Source organism: Bubalus kerabau, chromosome 8 (assembly GCF_029407905.1).
Source record: "Bubalus kerabau isolate K-KA32 ecotype Philippines breed swamp buffalo chromosome 8, PCC_UOA_SB_1v2, whole genome shotgun sequence".
Lineage (NCBI taxonomy): Eukaryota > Metazoa > Chordata > Mammalia > Artiodactyla > Bovidae > Bubalus > Bubalus kerabau.
This window is the reverse complement of record NC_073631.1, coordinates 27,801,581-27,821,701: the sequence shown is the minus strand read 5'-3', so window position 1 is coordinate 27,821,701 and position 20,121 is coordinate 27,801,581. Positions and strand designations below refer to the sequence as shown.

The following is a 20,121-nucleotide window of genomic DNA, read 5'->3' as shown; positions in this document are numbered from 1 at the left end:
ATGTCCTGCATAAAGCTTTTCTATGGATTCCTGTTACTCTCTTTTTTTTTTTTTTAAGATTTTTTTTGATGTGGACCATCTTTTTAAAGTCTTCTGTTGATTTTGTTACAACGTTGCTTCTGTTTCACGTTTTGTTTTTTTGTCCTCAAGGCGTGTGGGATCATAGCTCCCTAACCAGGGATCAAACCTGCACCCCCTGCATTGGAAGGTGGAACCTTAACCACTGGACCTCCAGGGAGGTCACCCCTGGAGGTCTTTTTAAGATTGAAGACCAACACCCCTCACGTGGCCTTGGAGGATTCCGTGGAGTAGGCCAGCCTGTCACTTGCCTGGGCCTTTTCATGGGTATTTCCTCTTAGGTCCTGAGGACCTTGTCTTGGCCTTTGCTTAAACCATCCCTCTCATTCTCCTTTCAAATCCTTTTGTCTGTTTTCCTGCCTCTCTCCACTTGAGAAAACTCTGCTTCCCTAGGGAGCATCATCTTGGCCTTCGCTACGTTGGTCAAAATGGAATGCGTGCGGTCTTGAAGTCTGGACCTCTCCTTGACAGCAGCTTAGCAGTTGTTGGTGTTCTTTGTGTCCTCTGTAAACTCTGCGAAAGCAGTAACTATTTCCAGCGTGTGCTCAAGGCTGATCATTTATTCAGTGCTCAACAGACATTTGTTAAGGGAAAGGACTTAAAACGAAAGTTGTGGTTGTATTCGTCAGTGCAGTGTTGCTGTAGCCACAGGCAGAATGGAGTTCTGGGTTTCAGGGTGGGTTTGTTCAATAGCAGAAGGCAGGAGATGGTTAATTCTTGAGCAAAGCAATCCAGTATTTTTCATTGTTCAATACTTAATTTCATTATTCAGTCATTTTGAGACCCTTCTTCCGTCTCTTTAAAAGTGAATATAAGACTTAACTGTCCAGCATGAACATGTAGGATCTCACAGGCAAAGAATGCCTTTAGATTTTACAGTGACCTTTAATCAGAGTTGATGACACGGGCCAGAGGCAGTTTTCCTGGCTTGGGCCTGTGGAACTCTAAGTGTGTAATGGTGTTTGCCTCTCTTAGCACTGGTGTTCCAGAGAGGTCTGCCCAGCCCCCCTGCAGCCGCCGCCTCTCAGTGCTGTGGATGGAGAGCATTTGTGTGTCACTCGGTCTTGAAGAAAGTGTTTTAGAACAGAACAAAACTGGTCTGTTTTGTATCTAACTCAACAGATGAATTCCTTTAATTTTATATTTCCTTAATATATGTTTTGTTTTATTTAAGCCTGACTTATACTTAAACAGATTTAATTAGCTGCGTTTCCCTATTTAAGCTAAAATATTTCACCTTGATGTAAGCCAAATTTAGTTCAGTGATCCAACTTTGTTGCTGACTCGATGGACTTCTCAAAGAGACAGAACTTGTAGAATTCAAAAGTGCTTTGAATTGTTCCTATGCAATGAAGAGAATTATTTGGAGGAAAAAAGAGCAACCTAAAAGCATAGTTTTACATTTTTTTATTTCAATCTACTGATGTATATTCTAATTATTTAATTTTACCCTAATAAATGCATGATATGTATATCTTTGTTTTACAATAAAGGTACAGCTATGTTTCATCATAAAGGTACTTTCACACTATGTATTGAAAAACACAACTTATATTTGTGTTTCTATCTACAGTATGAAAAATTCAAATTCTTAACCCCTTTACTACACCTGATTAAAATGCATGAAATTGAGTTAGTTAATAACTTTGAGTTTTTAATGTCCTTATGCAGATGTGTTTGTACTTATTGGTAACCCAGTTTTGGTACTAACTCCGTTGTTTAAGAATCAACTGATACGAAATGGGTGCATCCTTTCCTTGCAGAGTATCTTGGATAAAGGACATTATTGTGGCAGTAACTGGAGAGAACATGGAAACAATGAAGGGAATTATTCAGAGGTACCAGCATAAACGTATCTCACTGGTTGAAGCTGGAGTGACCCGCCACAGGTCAATTTTTAATGGTCTGAAAGCACTGGCAGAGGATCAACCCAACTGTAGACTCTCAAAGCCAGAAGTAGTGATCATCCACGATGCTGTGAGACCATTTGTTGAGGAAGATGTCCTCCTTAAAGTTGTCACAGCTGCTCAGGAACATGGGGTAAGTATTTGAATACTTTTGAGAATGGATAAAAGGGGCAAACACTATAGCACACAATTGATTTGCTAGATTTTGATGGAATTGGATTTAAATGTCAAGTTAATTAAAATGGGCAAGATTACCTAAGACATTATGCTAATTTGTTTTAGGAAGTTTATACTATTATAGATTTTGAGACTGTTCTGGTATTTCTTTTGCTATGTAGTCATTTATCATAATATAATATGAGCTATTTGGAGAAGAATGCAATAAAGTCGCAAGAGTACAGATACAAATGGGTGGACCTTAGCTGCACATTTAGTTCCATTCTTTTACCTAAAAATGGCTAAGAAATCTTGTAAAAAGTCTAGGAGTTGTATCATGTAAAAAAAAAAAACAACCCTGGCTCATTTCACTCAATTTTTCAGTCTTCAAAAATGGTTTATTTTCTGGCACAAACAGCCAGGCATTATTTTTACATCCCCTAAAGTGAATAATCTTAGGATGACAAAATGCTGTGTTCACTTCTATTTCACCAAAATAAACACAGGATAGCAGAAGGCCTCTTGTAATCTTTGGGACATACTTGTTTTTTATAGACTAATAGGCTAAAATCCTATAAATAGCATAATAGTTACTAAACTTAAGTTGGTGGTCTAAATTTGAGACTTAGTGAAAATTTATGGCCCAGACTTGGTATAGTATAATAGAAATAGGCTGTGGAGTTGAACAGACTTACGCCCAATTCTGTTTTTCTAATTATTAGTAGTATGGTATGTTCAACTTTCTCAACTTCTTTGAGCTCATTTTCCTTCTAAAGATATAGATGCTAACTTGTAAGGTTGCTTTTAGAATTGGAAATTATGCATATATTAACTGCATCAGTTCAGTTCAGTTCAGTTGCTCAGTCGTGTCCGACTCTTTGCGAGCCCTAGTAAAGTGCTAAATATTTAAAGTGTTATTACTGTAACAATTACAGTATCTAAGACAGTAGTTTCCTCCAAAGATTGTAGACCCAACAGGAGGAGTCACTGCAGGCCTTTTAGCCATCTGGATGGGCAGGAAGTTATACTCAGTTGGGAAAGACAATCTTTGATTTCTGTTTAGTTACCTATATGTATTTGGATTTTAATTTTCAGGAAATTGCTCCTTATTTCATCCCTCTCCAACATGAACTTCTTTACAATTCAGATGTATATAAGAATTCCATAGGTAAAATGAAACATTTTTCTTATCTTCAACTTCTAGGTGGTATTTTGATGTAGTGAAAATTATGTTGCAGGAACATTAGCGACCAGATGACTGTCTCATGGCTCTTGTGTTTTCTGTGAGCTCTTGCTCTTCTCCATGCTCTTCGACTGTGGTAGAAGCAATGTGGTCAGGTACAAGAGTGACAAGGAGAAATAAAAGGACCAAAGATTTATAACTCTTAAGAATTCGAGCAAAACTTTACAAGTTTAAAAGTTCTTAGGAAAGTCTATGTAATTTGGGCAGATGCAAAGTCTAATGCATACCATAGTACAAATAAAATTATGGCTCTTTGCCTATTTGCCTTTTGGAAAAATATCACTTACACTCACTGTGAAGATCAAACATTTGGATTTTTTGAGTATTCAGAGAATTTCTAAGATTGTTTATAAAGTGATCCTTTTGGTAATGTATCTGAAAGGCAAAATATTAATTTGAGCTATTTAATGTGCTGAGAATGTCATGTAACAGGTGACTAAAAAAAGGTGACCAGTAGAACATAAAAATGTGGAGCAGTTAGTGGTTTCTTATTAGTTGCAGTTTTGTTAGAATTCCTTTCAGGCTCTAATTTTCTTAAGTGTGTTAATCAGAGTATAACTTGTAAGATTCAATCTCATTATGCATTCTAAGTAAAGTAAATTGTATTTTAATTAAATCTGAAACTTTCTGATGACATTAAGAAGTTGGTTTAAAGCTAAATCTTTACAACGAATTTAAGAAAACTTCAGAAGTTTGGTCTCTTAAGAAATACAGCATTGTTTTTGTTGGTGTTAAGGGATAATTTTCACGAGTGTAAAATTATTTTCATAAAAATATAAGGAGCATGTTAAGGATTTTACTGCCATCAGGAACCAGACAGATGTTACAATGCAGAGAAGAACAGACTTATGTGGAATAAAGGAATGTTGAAATGAATTCACAAATAGACAAAGCTGTATTTTTGTCCATGGCGTGTGGGATGCCAGTTGAACTGGGCAAACTCTATTGGCAAATGTATAGGCAGCAATGATTTTTGATTTACTGTCAGTTATCTATAATTTATGAGAGTTGTAAAAGAGCTCAAGGGCAATGAAAAGCTAGTTTCTGCTACTCAAGAACAGTTTGCTTTAAACAGTACAGTTTTTGACTGGGCAATTTATTTTGCTCATTCTAATTTCCTTAGAATGTGGAGGGGAGTGACCCAATAAATAGCCTCGGGAAACTGAGACATCATTTCCTGTCGCCTCTCCTACACTGTTCTAAATTCTAATAAAAACAAAACAAAACAGCAGTTAATTGAGACTTACACTATTAGTAGTTGAAGTTCTTGAATTGGGGGGAAGAATTGGCGTTGTTTTTAACATGAGGTACATTGCAGAAGCCCAGTCTGAATTAAAGATTTTGCTTGGAACACCCTGACTATTGTTTGCCTGGGATTCCTTTGAACTCATTCTCCTTTGTTATTTTAAATTGTGTTTAACTGATCACCTGTTTTCTTGCCTCTTAATTTTCAAGCCCTTCCCAGGGTCCCTGGAGATAAATCACCTCCTGAATGATTTTCTGAGGCTGTGACAGACCCTTGGTGGGTGTACAGGCTTCAGATAACGCTGAGGTTTTAACTTACATTACATTTTGGTTTAAAATCCTAATTAATGGTGATGTATTACTTAAAGAGACTAAGATTCTCCAAATTAAGGGTAAAATTAGGTTGTCTGTGTATGGAGGCTCAGAAGTGTTGCCAGGACACCAGTTCCTTTCTTTTATCTGTATATGCTGCGTTCTTGTTCTTGGGTTCCATAGAGGCAAGGTGACTTTAGTAGGGCAGCTGTTAGTCATTTTTTTTTTTTTTTTGCTTTTCTTTTATTTTCTTTTACTTTTAGTTTTTTTTACTTTTGATAGTTGGTCAGAGTATAAAATTCTAAGTGTATAGCTTTTTTTTCCCTGGTACCTTGAAAATACATTATGTCATTATCTCCTGACTGTAATACACCTTTTGTGAACTCTGCTAATGAATATAATGGTATCCCTTGAAAGTAATCTTCCTTTTCTGTCTGGTTGCATGTAAGAATTTTTAAGCTATTATGCAGTGTCTCTGGTATGTCAAGACACGATTTTTCCCCCCTATGCTTTGGATTTACTGTTCTTTATGAATTTTACATTTTGTTTAAAATGAATTCTAGAAAATCCGGAGTGATTATCCTATTGAATATTGACCTTGTTCTATTTGCCACCTGACAGCTTTCCCCCTCTTTTGCTGCTTTTTCTCCTATACATCTATGTAGGATAAACCTTTTCTTGTCCTCATGTCTCAACTTGTTAATACTTTCAATTTGTTCTTATGGGCTGCATCCTGGGTAATTTCAGTTTTCTGTTCCATTCTTTAGCTTTAATCTCTTCCTAAAGTATTTTTGCAATCATACTAATCATCAATTTCTAGGAGTTCTATATATGTTTCAAATGTGATTAGTCTTTTTCTATTTTGCTTTTCAATATTTAAACATATTTTATATATTATAGATAACAACAGTAATTCTTGATAGTTTAATTCTCTTCAATTCTATTTACTTTTATTCATGATTTGTATCCTCTTTTGCAATTTGTATTGGGAAGCCCATGTTTGGCAGGACTCTGAACAGGAATCCTTTGGACATGGGATTAAAGCTATGTTTCTGAAATGTGAATTTGTGTTCCCTCTGCCAGGGATCCCAAGGACTTTTCCAATATGTAGCAACTTTGGGCAATTTTGCGGTTGAGATTTTGTAGACATTGTTGTTAATTGCTAAATCGTGTCTGACTCTTCAGCGACCCTGTGGACTGTAGCCTACCAGACTCCTCTGTCCATGGGATTTCCCAGGCAAGAATATTGGAGTGAATGGCCATTTCCTTTCCCAGGGCATCTTCCTGATCCAGGGATTGAACCCATGTCTCCTGCGTTGCAGAGAAGGCAATGGCAACCCACTCCAGTACTCTTGCCTGGAAAACCCCATGGATGGAGGAGCCTGGTAGGCTGCAGTCCATGGGGTCGCTAGAGTCGGACACAACTTCACTTTCACTTTTCACTTTCATGCATTGGAGAAGAAAATGGCAACCCACTCCAGTGTTCTTGCCTGGAGAATCCCAGGGACGGGGGAGCCTGGTGGGCTGCCGTCTATGGGGTCACACAGAATTGGACACGACTGAAGCGACTTAGCAGCAGCAGCTCCTGCATTGCATTGTATTGCAGGCAGATTCTTTACCACTGAGCCACCAGGGAACACTACTTTGAGGACACTACTACTACTACTACTGTTACTACTACTTAGAGGAGACTACTCCCACACCCAGCTTGCTTGCTCCCCTGCCCCACCCTGACCCCAATCCAGGACAGACAATTTTGCTGTATTGTCTTTGCTTAGAGTACAGTCTGCTCTTTAAATGCTATTTCAAATCCTAAAAGATGATGCTGTAAAAGTGCTGCACTCAATGTGCCAGCAAATTTAGAAAATTCAGCAGTGGATCCAGGACTGTATCCAATCATTCCAATCCCAAAGAAAGGCAATGCCAAAGAATGTTCAAACTACTGCACAATTGCATTCATCTCACACACTAGCAAAGTAATGCTCAAAATTCTCCAAGCCAGCCTTCAATAGTACATGAACCGTGAACTTCCAGATGGTCAAGCTGGATTTACAAAAGGCAGAGGAACCAGAGATCAAATTGCCAACATCCGCTCGATCATGGAAAAAGCAAGAGAGTTCCAGAAAAACATCTACTTCTGCTTTATTGACTATGCCAAAGCCTTTGACTGTGTGGATCACAACAAGCTGTGGAAAATTCTTCAAGAGATGGGAATACCAGACCTTCTTACCTGCCTCCTGAGAAATCTGTTTGCAGGTCAAGAAGCAACAGTTAGAACTGGACATGGAACATCAGACTGGTTCCAAATAGGAAAAGGAGTACGTCAAGGCTGTATACTGTCACCCTGCTTATTGAACTTACATGCAGAGTCCATCATGAGAAACTCTGGGCTGGATGAAGTACAAACTGGAATCAAGATTGCCAGGAGAAATATCAATAGCCTCAGATACACAGGTGACACCACCCTTATGGCAGAAAGTGAAGAGGATCTAAAGAGCCTCTTGATGAAAGAGAAAGAGGAGAGTGAAAAAGTTGGCTTAAAACTCAACATTCAGAAAACAAAGATCATGGCATCCGGTCCCATCACTTCATGTCAAATAGATGGGGAAACAATGGAAACAGTGACTGACTTTATTTTCTTGGACTCTAAACTCACTGCAGATGGTGACTGCAGCCATGAAATTAAAAGATGCTTGCTCCTTGGAAAGGAGCTATGGAAAGGAAAGCTATGACCAGCCGAGACAGCGTATTAAAACACAGAGACATTACTTGGTCAACAAAGGTCTATCTAGTCAAAGCTGTGGGTTTTCCATTAGTCATGTATGGGTGTGAGAGTTGGTCCATAAAGAAAGCTGAGCACTGGAGAATTGATGCTTTTGAACTGTGGTGTTGGAGAAGACTCTTGAGAATCTCTTGGACTGCAAGGAGATCCAACCAGGACATCCTAAAGGAAATCAGTCCTGAATATTCATTGGAAGGACTGAAGCTGAAACTCCAATACTGTGTCCACCTGTTGTGAAGAACTGACTCACTGGAAAAGACCCTGATGCCGCGAAAGATTGAAGGCAGGAGGAGAAGGGGATGACAGAGGATGAGATGGTTGGATGGCATTACTGACTTGATGGACATGAGTTTGAGTAAACTCTGGGAGTTGGTGATGGACAGGGAAGCCTGGTGTGCTGCAGTCCATAGGGTCGCAAAGAGTCGGACAAGACTGAGTGACTGAACTAAATGGATAGCTTCTCATGGATCTCTGAGGCTACAGTTCTAAGGAAGCAAGTAGCAGAGACCCAAGATCCAATTCCTCATTACTTCTCTTTTTTTAAAACTAATGCCTCTTTTTAACCCAAGACTCTCTGCCATAATACTTCTTTGGCCTCTGGCTATTATGTTAGTTTTAGGTCATAGTTTAAATTTCATTTCTAAAAAGGCAGTTTTAAAAATCACTTAGAAAAAGCTGTTTATGATTTCTTCATTTAAAGAATTGTAATAGATTTTGCAAGGTCTGTGGTCTGCCATATTGCCAAAATAGGAGTCCTTTACAAATATGAAGTACTTGTGTATTTCTGCACAGTTTTAAGTCAAGAGATGAAGTCTCAGGCTTCCCTGGTGGCTCAGAGGTTAAAGTGTCTGCCTGGAATGTGGGAGACCTGGGTTTGATCCCTGGGTCAGGAAGATCCCCTGGAGAAGGAAATGGCAACCCACTCTAGTACTCTTGCCTGGAGAATCCCATGGAGGGAGGAGCCTGGTAGGCTACAGTCCATGGAGTTGCAAAGAGTCAGACACGACTGAGCGACTTCACTTCACTTCATTTTGTAGTTATAAGGGGACTTTCCAGGTGGCGCTAGGGGTAAAGAACCTGCCTACTAATGCAGGAGACACAGGAGATAACCTGAGTTCCATCTCTTGAGTTGGGAAGATCCCCTGGAGAAGGACATGGTAACCCACTCCAGAATTCTTGCCTGGAGAATCCCATGGACAGAGGAGCCTGGTGGGCTAGAGTCCATAGGGTTGCAAAGAGTTGGACACAACTGAAGCGACTTAGTACGCACAAATGGACGTAGTTTTAAGGACATTGTTATAAAGGATGCATTAGAAGACTAAAATAAATTGGAACACTGAAAACTAAAGATATAGGGAGAATCCTTTTTAAAAGGATTAATTAGTTATTACATATACTCTAAGAACTGCCAGTAAGGGTCTCATTTTCAGTTCATTGCTATCAGTACAGCAACCCCTGAAAGACTTGCTCCTGAGGGATGATGTTTAGTTACTAGCATATGTTTCTTTCCCAAGCCCTCTGCTTTTGCATCTCTAATGATGTTTTATCCTCTTCTCCCTAATCAACTTACAGTAACAAATTACATTTATTGCTTCTCTTGATTCATCTCCAATTTACTTCTCAGTGCTTTGCAGTCTGGCCTCTTTGTCCTCTGACTATTCTGAAATCACTGTAACTTTCCAATTCCTGATTAAATACACTTATAGTTTGTTGTATAGTACAGGAGTTCAATTGGCTTTTGTCCCTGGTTCCTTGCGGGAAGAATAAATCCTTGAAATTTGTCCAGAGTCTTTATTTTGCATGAGCCCATTGGATCTCATCTGAGCTTATGCTAATAAGATGAGATGACTCAGGATAGAGGCTGGTTATCAGAAAGACCCCTGGGGCTTTGAACCAGCTGGGCTTCCAGGGTGAGAGGAATACTGCTGGAGACAGAACTCAGTCACATGCTCAGTGGTTCAGTCAATCATGCTTAGGGAGTGAAATCCCAATAAACTCTGGATACTGAAGCACAGGGAGGAGCCACTTGGTTGGTGCACAGTGATATGCTGGAAACGTGGTGCTGCCTGAGTGTATAGGGGAGAGGGCACGACAGAAGGTCTGTGTTCTGGTCTCCCCAGGTCTCACCCATGTGTCTCTTCACTGATCTAGTCTGATTTGTATCCTTTGTCATAAAACTGTAATGGAAGTCATCATAATCATATTAATCTAATAAGCATTTTCCTGAGCTCTGACTAATTCTAGTGAATTCAGTTCAGTTGCTCAGTCATGTCCGACACTTTGCAACCCCATGAATCGCAGCATGCCAGGCCTCCCTGTCCAGCACCAGCTCCCGGAGTTCACTCAAACTCACGTCCATCAAGTCGGTGATGCCATCCAGCCATCTCATCCTGTGTCATCCCCTTCTCCTCCTGCCCCCAATCTTTCCTAGCATCATGGTCTTTTCAAATGAGTCAGCTCTTCGTATGAGGTGGCCAAAGTAGTGGAGTTTCAGCTTCAACATCAGCCCTTCCAAAGAAATCCCAGGACTGGTTTTTAGGATGGACTGGTTGGATCTCCTTTAGGATGGACTGGTTGGATCTCCTTGCAGTCCAAGGGACTCTCAAGAGTCTTCAACACCACAGTTCAAAAACATCAATTCTTTGGCGCTCAGCCTTCTTCACAGTCCAACTCTCACATCCATACATGACCACTGGAAAAACCATAGCCTTGACTAGACGAACCTTTGTTGGCAAAGTAATGTCTCTGCTTTTCAATATGCTATCTAGGTGGGTCATAACTTTTCTTCCAAGGAATAAGCGTCTTTTAATTTCATGGCTGCAGTCACCATCTTCAGTGATTTTGGAGACCCCCAAAATAAAGTCTGACACTGTTTCTACTGTTTCCCCATCTATTTCCCATGAAGTGATGGGACCAGATGCCATGATCTTCGTTTTCTGAATGTTGAACTTTAGCCAACTTTTTCACTCTCCACTTTCACTTTCATCAAGAGGCTTTTGAGTTCCTCTTCACTTTCTGCCATAAGGGTGGTGTCATCTGCATATCTGAGGTTATTGATATTTCTCCCGGCAATCTTGATTCCAGCTTGTGTTTCTTCCAGTCCAGCGTTTCTCATGATGTACTCTGCATAGAAGTTAAATAAGCAGGGTGACAGTATACAGCCTTGACGTACTCCTTTTCCTATTTGGAAGCAGTCTGTTGTTCCATGTCCAGTTCTAACTGTTGCTTCCTGACCTGCATATAGGTTTCTCAAGAGGCAGGTCAGGTGGTCTGGTATTCCCATCTCTTTCAGAATTTTTCACAGTTTATTGTGATCCACACACTCAAAGAAGCATCTGCCTACAATGTGGGAGACCCGGGTTCGATCCCTGGGTCAGGAAGACCCCCTGGAGAAGGAAATAGTAACCCACTCCAGTACTCTTGCCTGGAAAATCCCATGGCCGGAGGAGCCTGATATGCTACAGTCCACGGGGTTGCAAAGAGTCAGACACGACTGTGCGACTTCACTTTCCAGTGAATTACTGAACTTAATAGGAGTTGTGGGAACCTGTTGAATTTGGAGTCAGTTGGTCATAAGTGTTGGTGGCCTGGGGCACCCCACTGCTGTCAGAAGTAATGGCAGTCTGGCTGTGAACCATGCATTTATGCTAATTCCAGGTGACTGACATGAGAGTTGAGCTTTAGAGGACACAGTATATACAGAATGTCTTAAACTTGATAGTGTTCACTAGCTCTTCCTTGGAATCTTGCCCCTGCCTTGGCTTTTATGACTTTACTCTTTCCTTTTTTTTTTTTTTTTTTCATCACTCACTTTTCAGATACTCTTTCCTACTCTTTAAATAAGATTTCTTTAACTTTTATTTTCATGGAACAAAGTATTTCTGAGCAATCTAAATCATGCCCATAATACTTCAGTTCAGTTCAGTCACTCAGTCATGTCCGACTCTTTGCAACCCCATGAATCGCAGCACGCCAGGCCTCCCTGTCCAGCACCAACTCCCGGAGTTCACTCAGACTCACGTCCATCGAGTCAGTGATGCTATCCAGCCATCTCATCCTCTGTCGTCCCCTTCTCCTCCTGCCCCCAATCCCTCCCAGCATCAGAGTCTTTTCCAATGAGTCAGCTCTTCGCATGAGGTGGCCAGAGTACTGGAGTTTCAGATTTAGCATCATTCCTTCCAAAGAAATCCCAGAGCTGATCTCCTTCAGAATGGACTGGTTGGATCTCCTTGCAGTCCGAGGGACTCTCAAGAGTCTTCTTCAACACCACAGTTCAAAAGCATCAATTCTTCGGCGCTCAGCCTTCTTCACAGTCCAACTTTCACATCCATGCATGACCACAGGAAAAACCATATCCTTGACTAGACGGACCTTTGTTGGCAAAGTAATGTCTCTGCTTTTGAATATGCTATCAAGGTTGGTCGTAACTTTCCTTCCAAGGAGTAAGCATCTTTTAATTTCATGGCTGCAGTGACCATCTGCATAATACTTAAAATTGTTTAAATCTATGTGTGATAGAATATTTATATTGTTTAAATCTACATTTGTCACCTTTGGGGAATGTACAATCAGAGTGTTAACACCTGTAAAGATTCTTGTAATCACAACCCCAGGTAGGACACAGAACTTTTCTAACATTCTAGAGAATTTCCTTTTGTTGTCTTTACTATTCAGACCCTTGTTCCTCTAATAACTCCTGTCAACCACTGATGTGTTCTCTGCTCCTATATTTTTGTTTTTTCTAGAATTCTATAAATTGAATCATGCAACATGTAACTTTGTAAGACTTTTTTTTTTAATTTTTAAAAAATTTAAAAAAAATTTATTTTAATTGGAGGCTAATTACTTTACATTATTATAGTGGTTTTGCCATACATTGACATGAATCAGCCATGGATGTTCATGTGTTCCCCATCCTGAACCCCCTCCCACCTCCGTCCCCATCACATACCCCAGGGTCATCCCAGTGCACCAGCCCTGAGCACCCTGTCTCATGCATCAAACTTAGAATGGCGATCTGTTTCACATACGATAATATACATGTTTCAATGGTATTCTCTCAAATCATCCCACCCTTGCCTTCTCCTACAGAGTCCAAAAGACTGTTCTATACATCTGTGTCTGTTTTGTTGTCCTGCATATAGGGTCATCGTTGCCATCTTTCTAAATTCCATATATATGCATTAGTATACTGTATTGGTATTTGTATTTCTGACTTACTTCAGTCTGTATAATAGGCTCCAGTTTCATCCACCTCATTAGAACTGATTCAAATGTATTCTTTTTAATGGCTGAGTAATACTCCATTGTGTATATGTACCACAGCTTTCTTATCCATACATCTGATGATGGACATCTAGGTTGCTTCCATGTCCTGGCTATTATAAACAGTGCTGCGATGAACATTGGGGTACACGTGTCTCTTGCAATTCTGGTTTCCTCGGTGTGTATGCCCAGCAGTGGGATTGCTGGGTCATATGGCAGTTCTATTTCCAGTTTTTTTAAGGAATCTCCACACTGTTCTCCATAGTGGCTGTACTAGTTTGCATTCCCACCAACAGTGTAAGAGGGTTTGCTTTTCTCCACACCCTCTCCAACATTCATTGCTTGTAGACTTTTGGATTGCAGCCATTCTGACTGGCGTGAAATGGTACCTCATTGTGGTTTTGATTTGCATTTCTCTGATAATGAGTGATGTTGAGCATCTTTTCATGTGTTTGTTAGCCATCTGTATGTCTTTGGAGAACTGTCTGTTTAGTTCTTTTGCCCATTTTTTGATTGGGTCATTTATTTTTCTGGAATTGAGCTGCAGGAGTTGCTTGTATGTTTTTGAGATTAATTCTTTGTCAGTTGCTTCATTTTCTATTATTTTCTCCCATTCTGAAGGCTGTCTTTTCACCTTGCTTGTAGTTTCCTTTGTTGTTCAAAAGCTTTTAATTTTAATTAGGTCCTGTTTGTTTGTTTTTGCTTTTATTTCCAATATTCTGGTAGGTGGCTCATAGAAGTTCCTGCTGTGATTTATGTCAGAGAGTGTTTTGCCTATGTTCTCCTCTAGGAGTTTTATAGTTTCTGGTCTTACATTTAGATCTTTAATCCATTTTGAGTTTGTTTTTGTGTGTGGTGTTAGAAAGTGTTCTAGTTTCATTCTTTTACAAGTGGTTGACCAGTTTTCCCAGCACCACTTGTTAAAGAGATTGTCTTTTCTCCACTGTATATTCTTGCCTCCTTTGTCAAAGATAAGGTGTCCATAGGTGCATGGATTTATCTCTGGGCTTTCTATTTTGTTCCATTGGTCTATATTTCTGTCTTTGTGCCAGTACCATGTTTCTTGATGACTGTAGCTTGGTAGTATAGTCTGAAGTCAGGCAGGTTGATTCCTTCAGTTCCATTCTTCTTTCTCAAGATTGCTTTGGCTATTCGAGGTTTTTTGTATTTCCATACAAATTGTGAAATTATTTGTTCTAGTTCTGTGAAAAATACTGGTAGCTTGATAGGGATTGCATTGAATCTATAGATTGCTTTGGGTAGTATACTCATTTTTACTAAATTGATTCTTCCAATCCATGAACATGGTATATTTTCCCATCTATTTGTGTCCTCTTTAATTTCTTTCATCAGTGTTTTATAGTTTTCTGTATATAGGTCTTTTGTTTCTTTAGGTAGATATATTAATAAGTATTTTATTCTTTTCATTTCAATGGTGAATGGAATTATTTCCTTAATTTCTCTTTCTGTTTTCTCATTGTTAGTGTATAGGAATGCAAGGGATTTCTGTGTGTTAATTTTATATCCTGCAACTTTGCTATATTCATTGATTAGTAATTTCCTGGTGGAGTCTTTTGGGTTTTCTATATAGAGGATCATGTCATTTGCAAATAGTGAGAGTTTTACTTGTTCTTTTCCAATCTAGATTCATTTTATTTCTTTTTCTTCTCTGATTGCTGTGGCCAAAACTTCCAAAACTATGTTGAATAGCAGTGGTGAGAGTGGGTACCCTTGTCTTGTTCCTGACCTTAGGGGAAATGCTTTCAATTTTTGACCATTGAGGATAATGTTTGCTGTGGGCTTGTCATATATAGTTTTTATTATGTTGAGGTATGTTCCTTCTATGCCTGCTCTCTGGAGAGTTTTTATCATAAATGGATGTTGAATTTTGTCAAAGGCTTTCTCTGCATCTGTTGAGATAATCATATGGTTTTTATCTTTCAATTTGTTAATGTGGTATATTACATTGATTTGTGGATATTAAAGAATCCTTGCATCCCTGGGATAAAGCACACTTGGTCATGGTATATGATCTTTTTAATATGTTGTTGGATTCTATGTGTCAGGATTTTGTTAAGGATTTTTGCATCTATGTTCATCAGTAATATTGGCCTGTAGTTTTCTTTTTTTGTGGCATCTTTGTCAGGTTTTGGTATTAGAGTGATGGTGGCCTCATAGAATGAGTTTGGAAGTTTACCTTCCTCTGCAATTTTCTGGAAGAGTTTGAGTAGGATAGATGTTAGCTCTTCTCTAAATTTTTGGTAGAATTCAGCTGTGAAGCCTTCAGGTCCTGGGCTTTTGTTTGCTGGAAGATTTCTGATTACAGTTCAATTTCTGTGCTTGTGATGGGTCTGTTAAGATTTTCCATTTCTCCCTGGTTCAGTTTTGGAAAGTTGTACTTTTCTAAGAATTTGTCCATTTCTTCCAAGTTGTCCATTTTATTGGCATATAGTTGCTGATAGTAGTCTCTTATGATCCTTTGTATTTCTGTGTTGTCTGTTGTGATTTCTCCATTTTCATTTCTAATTTTGTTGATTTGATTCTTCTCCCTTTGTATCTTGATGAGTCTGGCTAATGGTTTGTCAATTTCATTTATCTTGTCAAAGAACGAACTTTTGGCTTTGATTTTTGCTATGGTCTCGTTTGTTTCTTTTGCATTTATTTCTGCCCCAATTTTAAAGATTCCTTTCCTTCTACTAACCCTTGGGTTCTTCATTTCTTCATTTCCCATAGGTTTTGGGTTGTTGTGTTTTCATTTTCGTTCGTTTCTATGCATATTTTGATTTCTTTTTTGATTTCATTATTCAGAAGCATGTTATTTAGCCTCCATATGTTGGAATTTTTAATAGTTTTTCCTGTAATTGACCTCTAATCTTACTGCATTGTGGTCAGAAAAGATGTTTGGAATGATTTCAATTTTTTTGAATTTACCAAGGCTAGATTTATGGCCCAGGATGTGATCTATTCTGGAGAAGGTTCCGTGTGAACTTGAGAAAAAAGGTGAAATTCATTGTTTTGGGGTGAAATGTCCTATAGATATCAATTAGATCTAACTGGTCTGTTGTATCATTTAAAGTTTGTGTTTCCTTGCTAATTATCCATAGATGTGGGATATTAAAGTCTCCCGCTATTATTGTTTTATTGTTAATTTCCCCTTTCATATTTGTTAGCATTTGCCTTACATATTGCGGTGCTCCTATGTTGGGTGCATATATATTTATAATTGTTATATCTTCTTTGATCATTATGTAGTGTCCTTCTTTGTCTCTCTTCACAGCCTTTATTTCAAAGTCTATTTTATCCGATATGAGTATTGCTACTCCTGCTTTCTTTTGGTCTCTATTTGGGTGAAATATCTTTTTCCAGCCCTTCTCTTTCAGTCTGTATGTGTCCCTAGGTTTGAGTTGGGTCTCTTGTAGACAGCATATATAGGGGTCTTGTTTTTGTATCCATTCAGCCAGTCTTTGTCTTTTGGTTGGGTTATTCAACCCATTTACATTTTAAGGTAATTATTGATAAGTATGATCCCATTGCCATTTACTTTGTTGTTTTGGGTTTGAGTTTATACATCCTTTCTGTGTTTCCTGTCTAGGGAAGATCCTTTAGCATTTGTTGGAGAGCTGGTTTGGTGGTGCTGAATTCTCTCAGCTTTTGCTTATCTGTAAAGCTTTTGATTTTTCCTTCATATTTGAATGAGATCCTTGCTGGGTACAGTAATCTGGGTTTTTCTCTTTCATCACTTAAGTATGTCCTGCCATTCCCTTCTGGGCTTGAAGAGTTTCTATTGAAAGATCAGCTGTTATCCATATGGGAATCCCCTTGTGTGTTATTTGTTGTTTTTCCCTTGCTGCTTTTAATATTTGTTCTTTGTGTTTGATCTTTGTTAATTTGATTAATATGTGTCTTGGGGTGTTTTGTCTTGGGTTTATCTTATTTGGGACTCTCTGGGTTTCTTGGACTTGGGTGATTATTTCCTTCCCCATTTTAGGGAAGTTTTCAACTATTATCTACTCAAGTTTTTTCTCATGGCCTTTCTTTTTGTCTTCTTCTGGGATTCCTGTATTTCAAATGTTGGGTGTTTGACATTGTCCCAGAGATCTCTGAGGTTGTCCTCATTTCTCCTAATTTCTTTTTTCTTTTTTCCTCTCTGCTTCATTTATTTCCACTATCATATCTTCTGCCTCAGTTATTCTACTGTTGGTTCTCTCCAGAGTGTTTTCTATCTCATTTATTGCATTATTCATTATTGATTGACTCTTTTTTATTTATTCTAGGTCCTTGTTAAACATTTCTTGCATCTTCTCAATCCTTGTTTCCAGGCTATTTATCTGTAACTCCATTTTGTTTTCAAGATTTTGGATCATTTTCACTATCATTATTCTGAATTCTTTTTCAGGTAGACTCTCTATCTCCTCTTTTATTTGGTTTGGTGGGCATTTATCATGTTCCTTTACCTGTTGAGTATTTCTCTGCCTTTTCATCTTGGTTAGATTGCTGTGTTTGAGGTGGCCTTTCTGTATTCTGGCAGTTTGTGGTTCCTCTTTATTGTGGAGGTTCCTCCCTGTGGGTGGGGTTGAACGAGTGACTTGTCAAGGTTTCCTGGTTAGGGAAGCTTGCGTTGGTGTTCTGGTGGGTGGAGGTGGATTTCTTCTCTCTGGAGTGCAATGAAGGGTCCAGTAGTGAGTTTTGAGATGTCTATGGGTTTGGTGTGACTTTGGGCAGCCAGTATATTAAAGCTCAGGGCTATGTTCCTGCATTGCTGGATAATTCGTGTGGTATGTCTTGCTCTGGAACTTGTTGGCTCTTGGGTGGAGCTTGGTTTTGGGATTGACTGTGTGGATCACAATAAACTGTGGAAAATTCTGAAAGAGATGGGAATACCAGACCACCTGATCTGCCTCTTGAGAAATTTGTATGCAGGTCAGGAAGCAACAGTTAGAACTGGACATGGAACAACAGACTGGTTCCAAATAGGAAAAGGAGTTCATCAAGGCTGTATATTGTCACCCTGTTTATTTAACTTATATGCAGAGTACATCATGAGAAACGCTGGGCTGGAAGAAACACAAGCTGGAATCAAGATTGCTGGGAGAAATATCAATAACCTCAGATATGCAGATGACACCACCCTTATGGCAGAAAGTGAAGAGGAACTCAAAAGCCTCTTGATGAAAGTGAAAGAGGAGAGTGAAAAAGTTGGCTTAAAGCTCAACATTCAGAAAATGAAGATCATGGCATCCGGTCCCACCACTTCATGGGAAATAGATGGGGAAACAGTGGAAACAGTGTCAGACTTTATTTTTCTGGGCTCCAAAATCACTACAGATGGTGACTGCAGCCATGAAATTAAAAGACGCTTACTCCTTGGAAGGAAAGTTATGACCAACCTAGATAGCATATTCAAAAGCAAAGACATTACTTTGCCAACAAAGGTTCGTCTAGTCAAGGCTATGGTTTTTCCTGTGGTCATGTATGGATGTGAGAGTTGGACTGTGAAGAAGGCTGAACGCCGAAGAATTGATGCTTTTGAACTGTGGTGTTGGAGAAGACTCTTGAGAGTCCCTTGGACTGCAAGGAGATCCAACCAGTCCATTCTGAAGAAGATCAGCCCTGGGATTTCTTTGGAAGGAATGATGCTAAAGCTGAAAGTCCAGTACTTTGGCCACCTTATGTGAAGAGTTGATTGATTGGAAAAGACCCTTATGCTGGGAGGGATTGGGGGCAGGAGGAGAAGGGGATGACAGAGGATGAGATGGCTGGATGGCATCTCTGACTGGATGGACGTGAGTCTGAGTGAACTCCGGGACTTGGTGCTGGACAGGGAGGCCTGGCGTGCTGTGATTCATGGGGTCGCAAAGAGTCGGACACCACTGAGCGACTGATCTGATCTGATTAGGCTTTTGGATGAGCTCTTATCAGTTAATGTTCCCTGGAGTCAGGAGTTCTCTGGTGTTCTCAGGTTTTGGACTTAAGCCTCCTGCCTCTGGTTTTCAGTCTTATTCTTATAGTAGCCTCAAAACTTCTCCATTCATATAGATGATAAAACATCTAGGTTAATGGAGAAAAGATTCTCCACATTGAGGGACACCCAGAAAGGTTTGCTGAGTTACATGGAGAAGAGAAGAGGGAGGAGGGAGATAGAGGTGACCAGGAGGAGAAGAGGGGGAATCAAAAGGGGAGAGAGCAGTCTAGCCAGTAATCAAATCCCTATGTGCTCTCCACAGCCTGGAACACCCAGAGAGGTTCATGGAGTTACATAGAGAAGAGAAGAGCGAGGCAGGAGATAGAGGTGACCAGGAGGAGAAGAGGGGGGGAGTCAAAAGGAGAGAGATATATCTAGCCAGTAATCAGTTCCATAAGTGTTCTCCACAGCCTGGAATACTCAAAGAGATTCACAGAGTTGGGTAGAGAAGAGAAGGGGGAGGGAGGAGATAGAGGTGACCTAGGGAAGAAAAAGAAGAGTCAAAAGTGGGAGAAGGCAATCAAGCCAGCAATCACACTCCTAAGTAAAAATGGGTACTGAAGATTGGATTCTTAAAGGTAGAGAATTGATAACAAATACCAAAAAGCAAAGATTAAAAATCTAGAGTAGAGGTTAGACTCTCAAAAATACAATATTAAGAAAACCCCAAATCACAAAAATTATAGAAAATATATATGAAGTTTGCTTTAAAAATAAGGTCTTTTTGTTTTTGCAAGGTAATAGTAAGTTATAAGAATGGAAATTAAAGGCATAATAGAGGACTTAAAAATAAAAAAACAACTAAAAAATTTAAAAAATGATAATAGTAAAAATATATCTAGGAATTTCTCTGGAGCTGTTGTGGGCAGTGTGGGGTCAGTCCAGTTTCAGATAGTTCCTTGTTCTAGCTTATACTTCTCAAGATCTATAGGCCCCTTCCAATGTAGTCGGTGCTAACTGCAGGGTTTTAATCTGTTCCACCTGTCACTTCCAAAGAGGTTCCCTCTGTTTATTTTGGCTTCTTCTGTTTGCAAGTCTCTTCAGTGTCTAATTTCTGCCCTGACACAAGGGGGCGAAAGTGGTCACTTATTTAGGCTCACTTGTTCAGTCGTGCTGTGGGGAGGGAGGCACACTGCAAACAAATATCACTGGCGTGTGTGGGGAGTGCTCG

The 20,121-nt window shown here is 39.5% G+C and overlaps 1 protein-coding gene across 10 annotated transcripts in view; it reads left to right on the top strand.

Moving 5' to 3' along the window:
- The window catches only part of CRPPA (CDP-L-ribitol pyrophosphorylase A), a 364,997-nt gene that overhangs the window by 9,689 nt on the left and 335,187 nt on the right, over positions 1-20,121 (top strand). For all 10 annotated transcript variants that reach the window (XM_055589905.1, XM_055589898.1, XM_055589903.1 and 7 more), the window contains exon 2: positions 1,842-2,118. In XM_055589905.1, the coding sequence (XP_055445880.1) occupies positions 1,842-2,118 (277 nt within the window). The remainder of the gene's footprint in view (positions 1-1,841; positions 2,119-20,121) is intronic.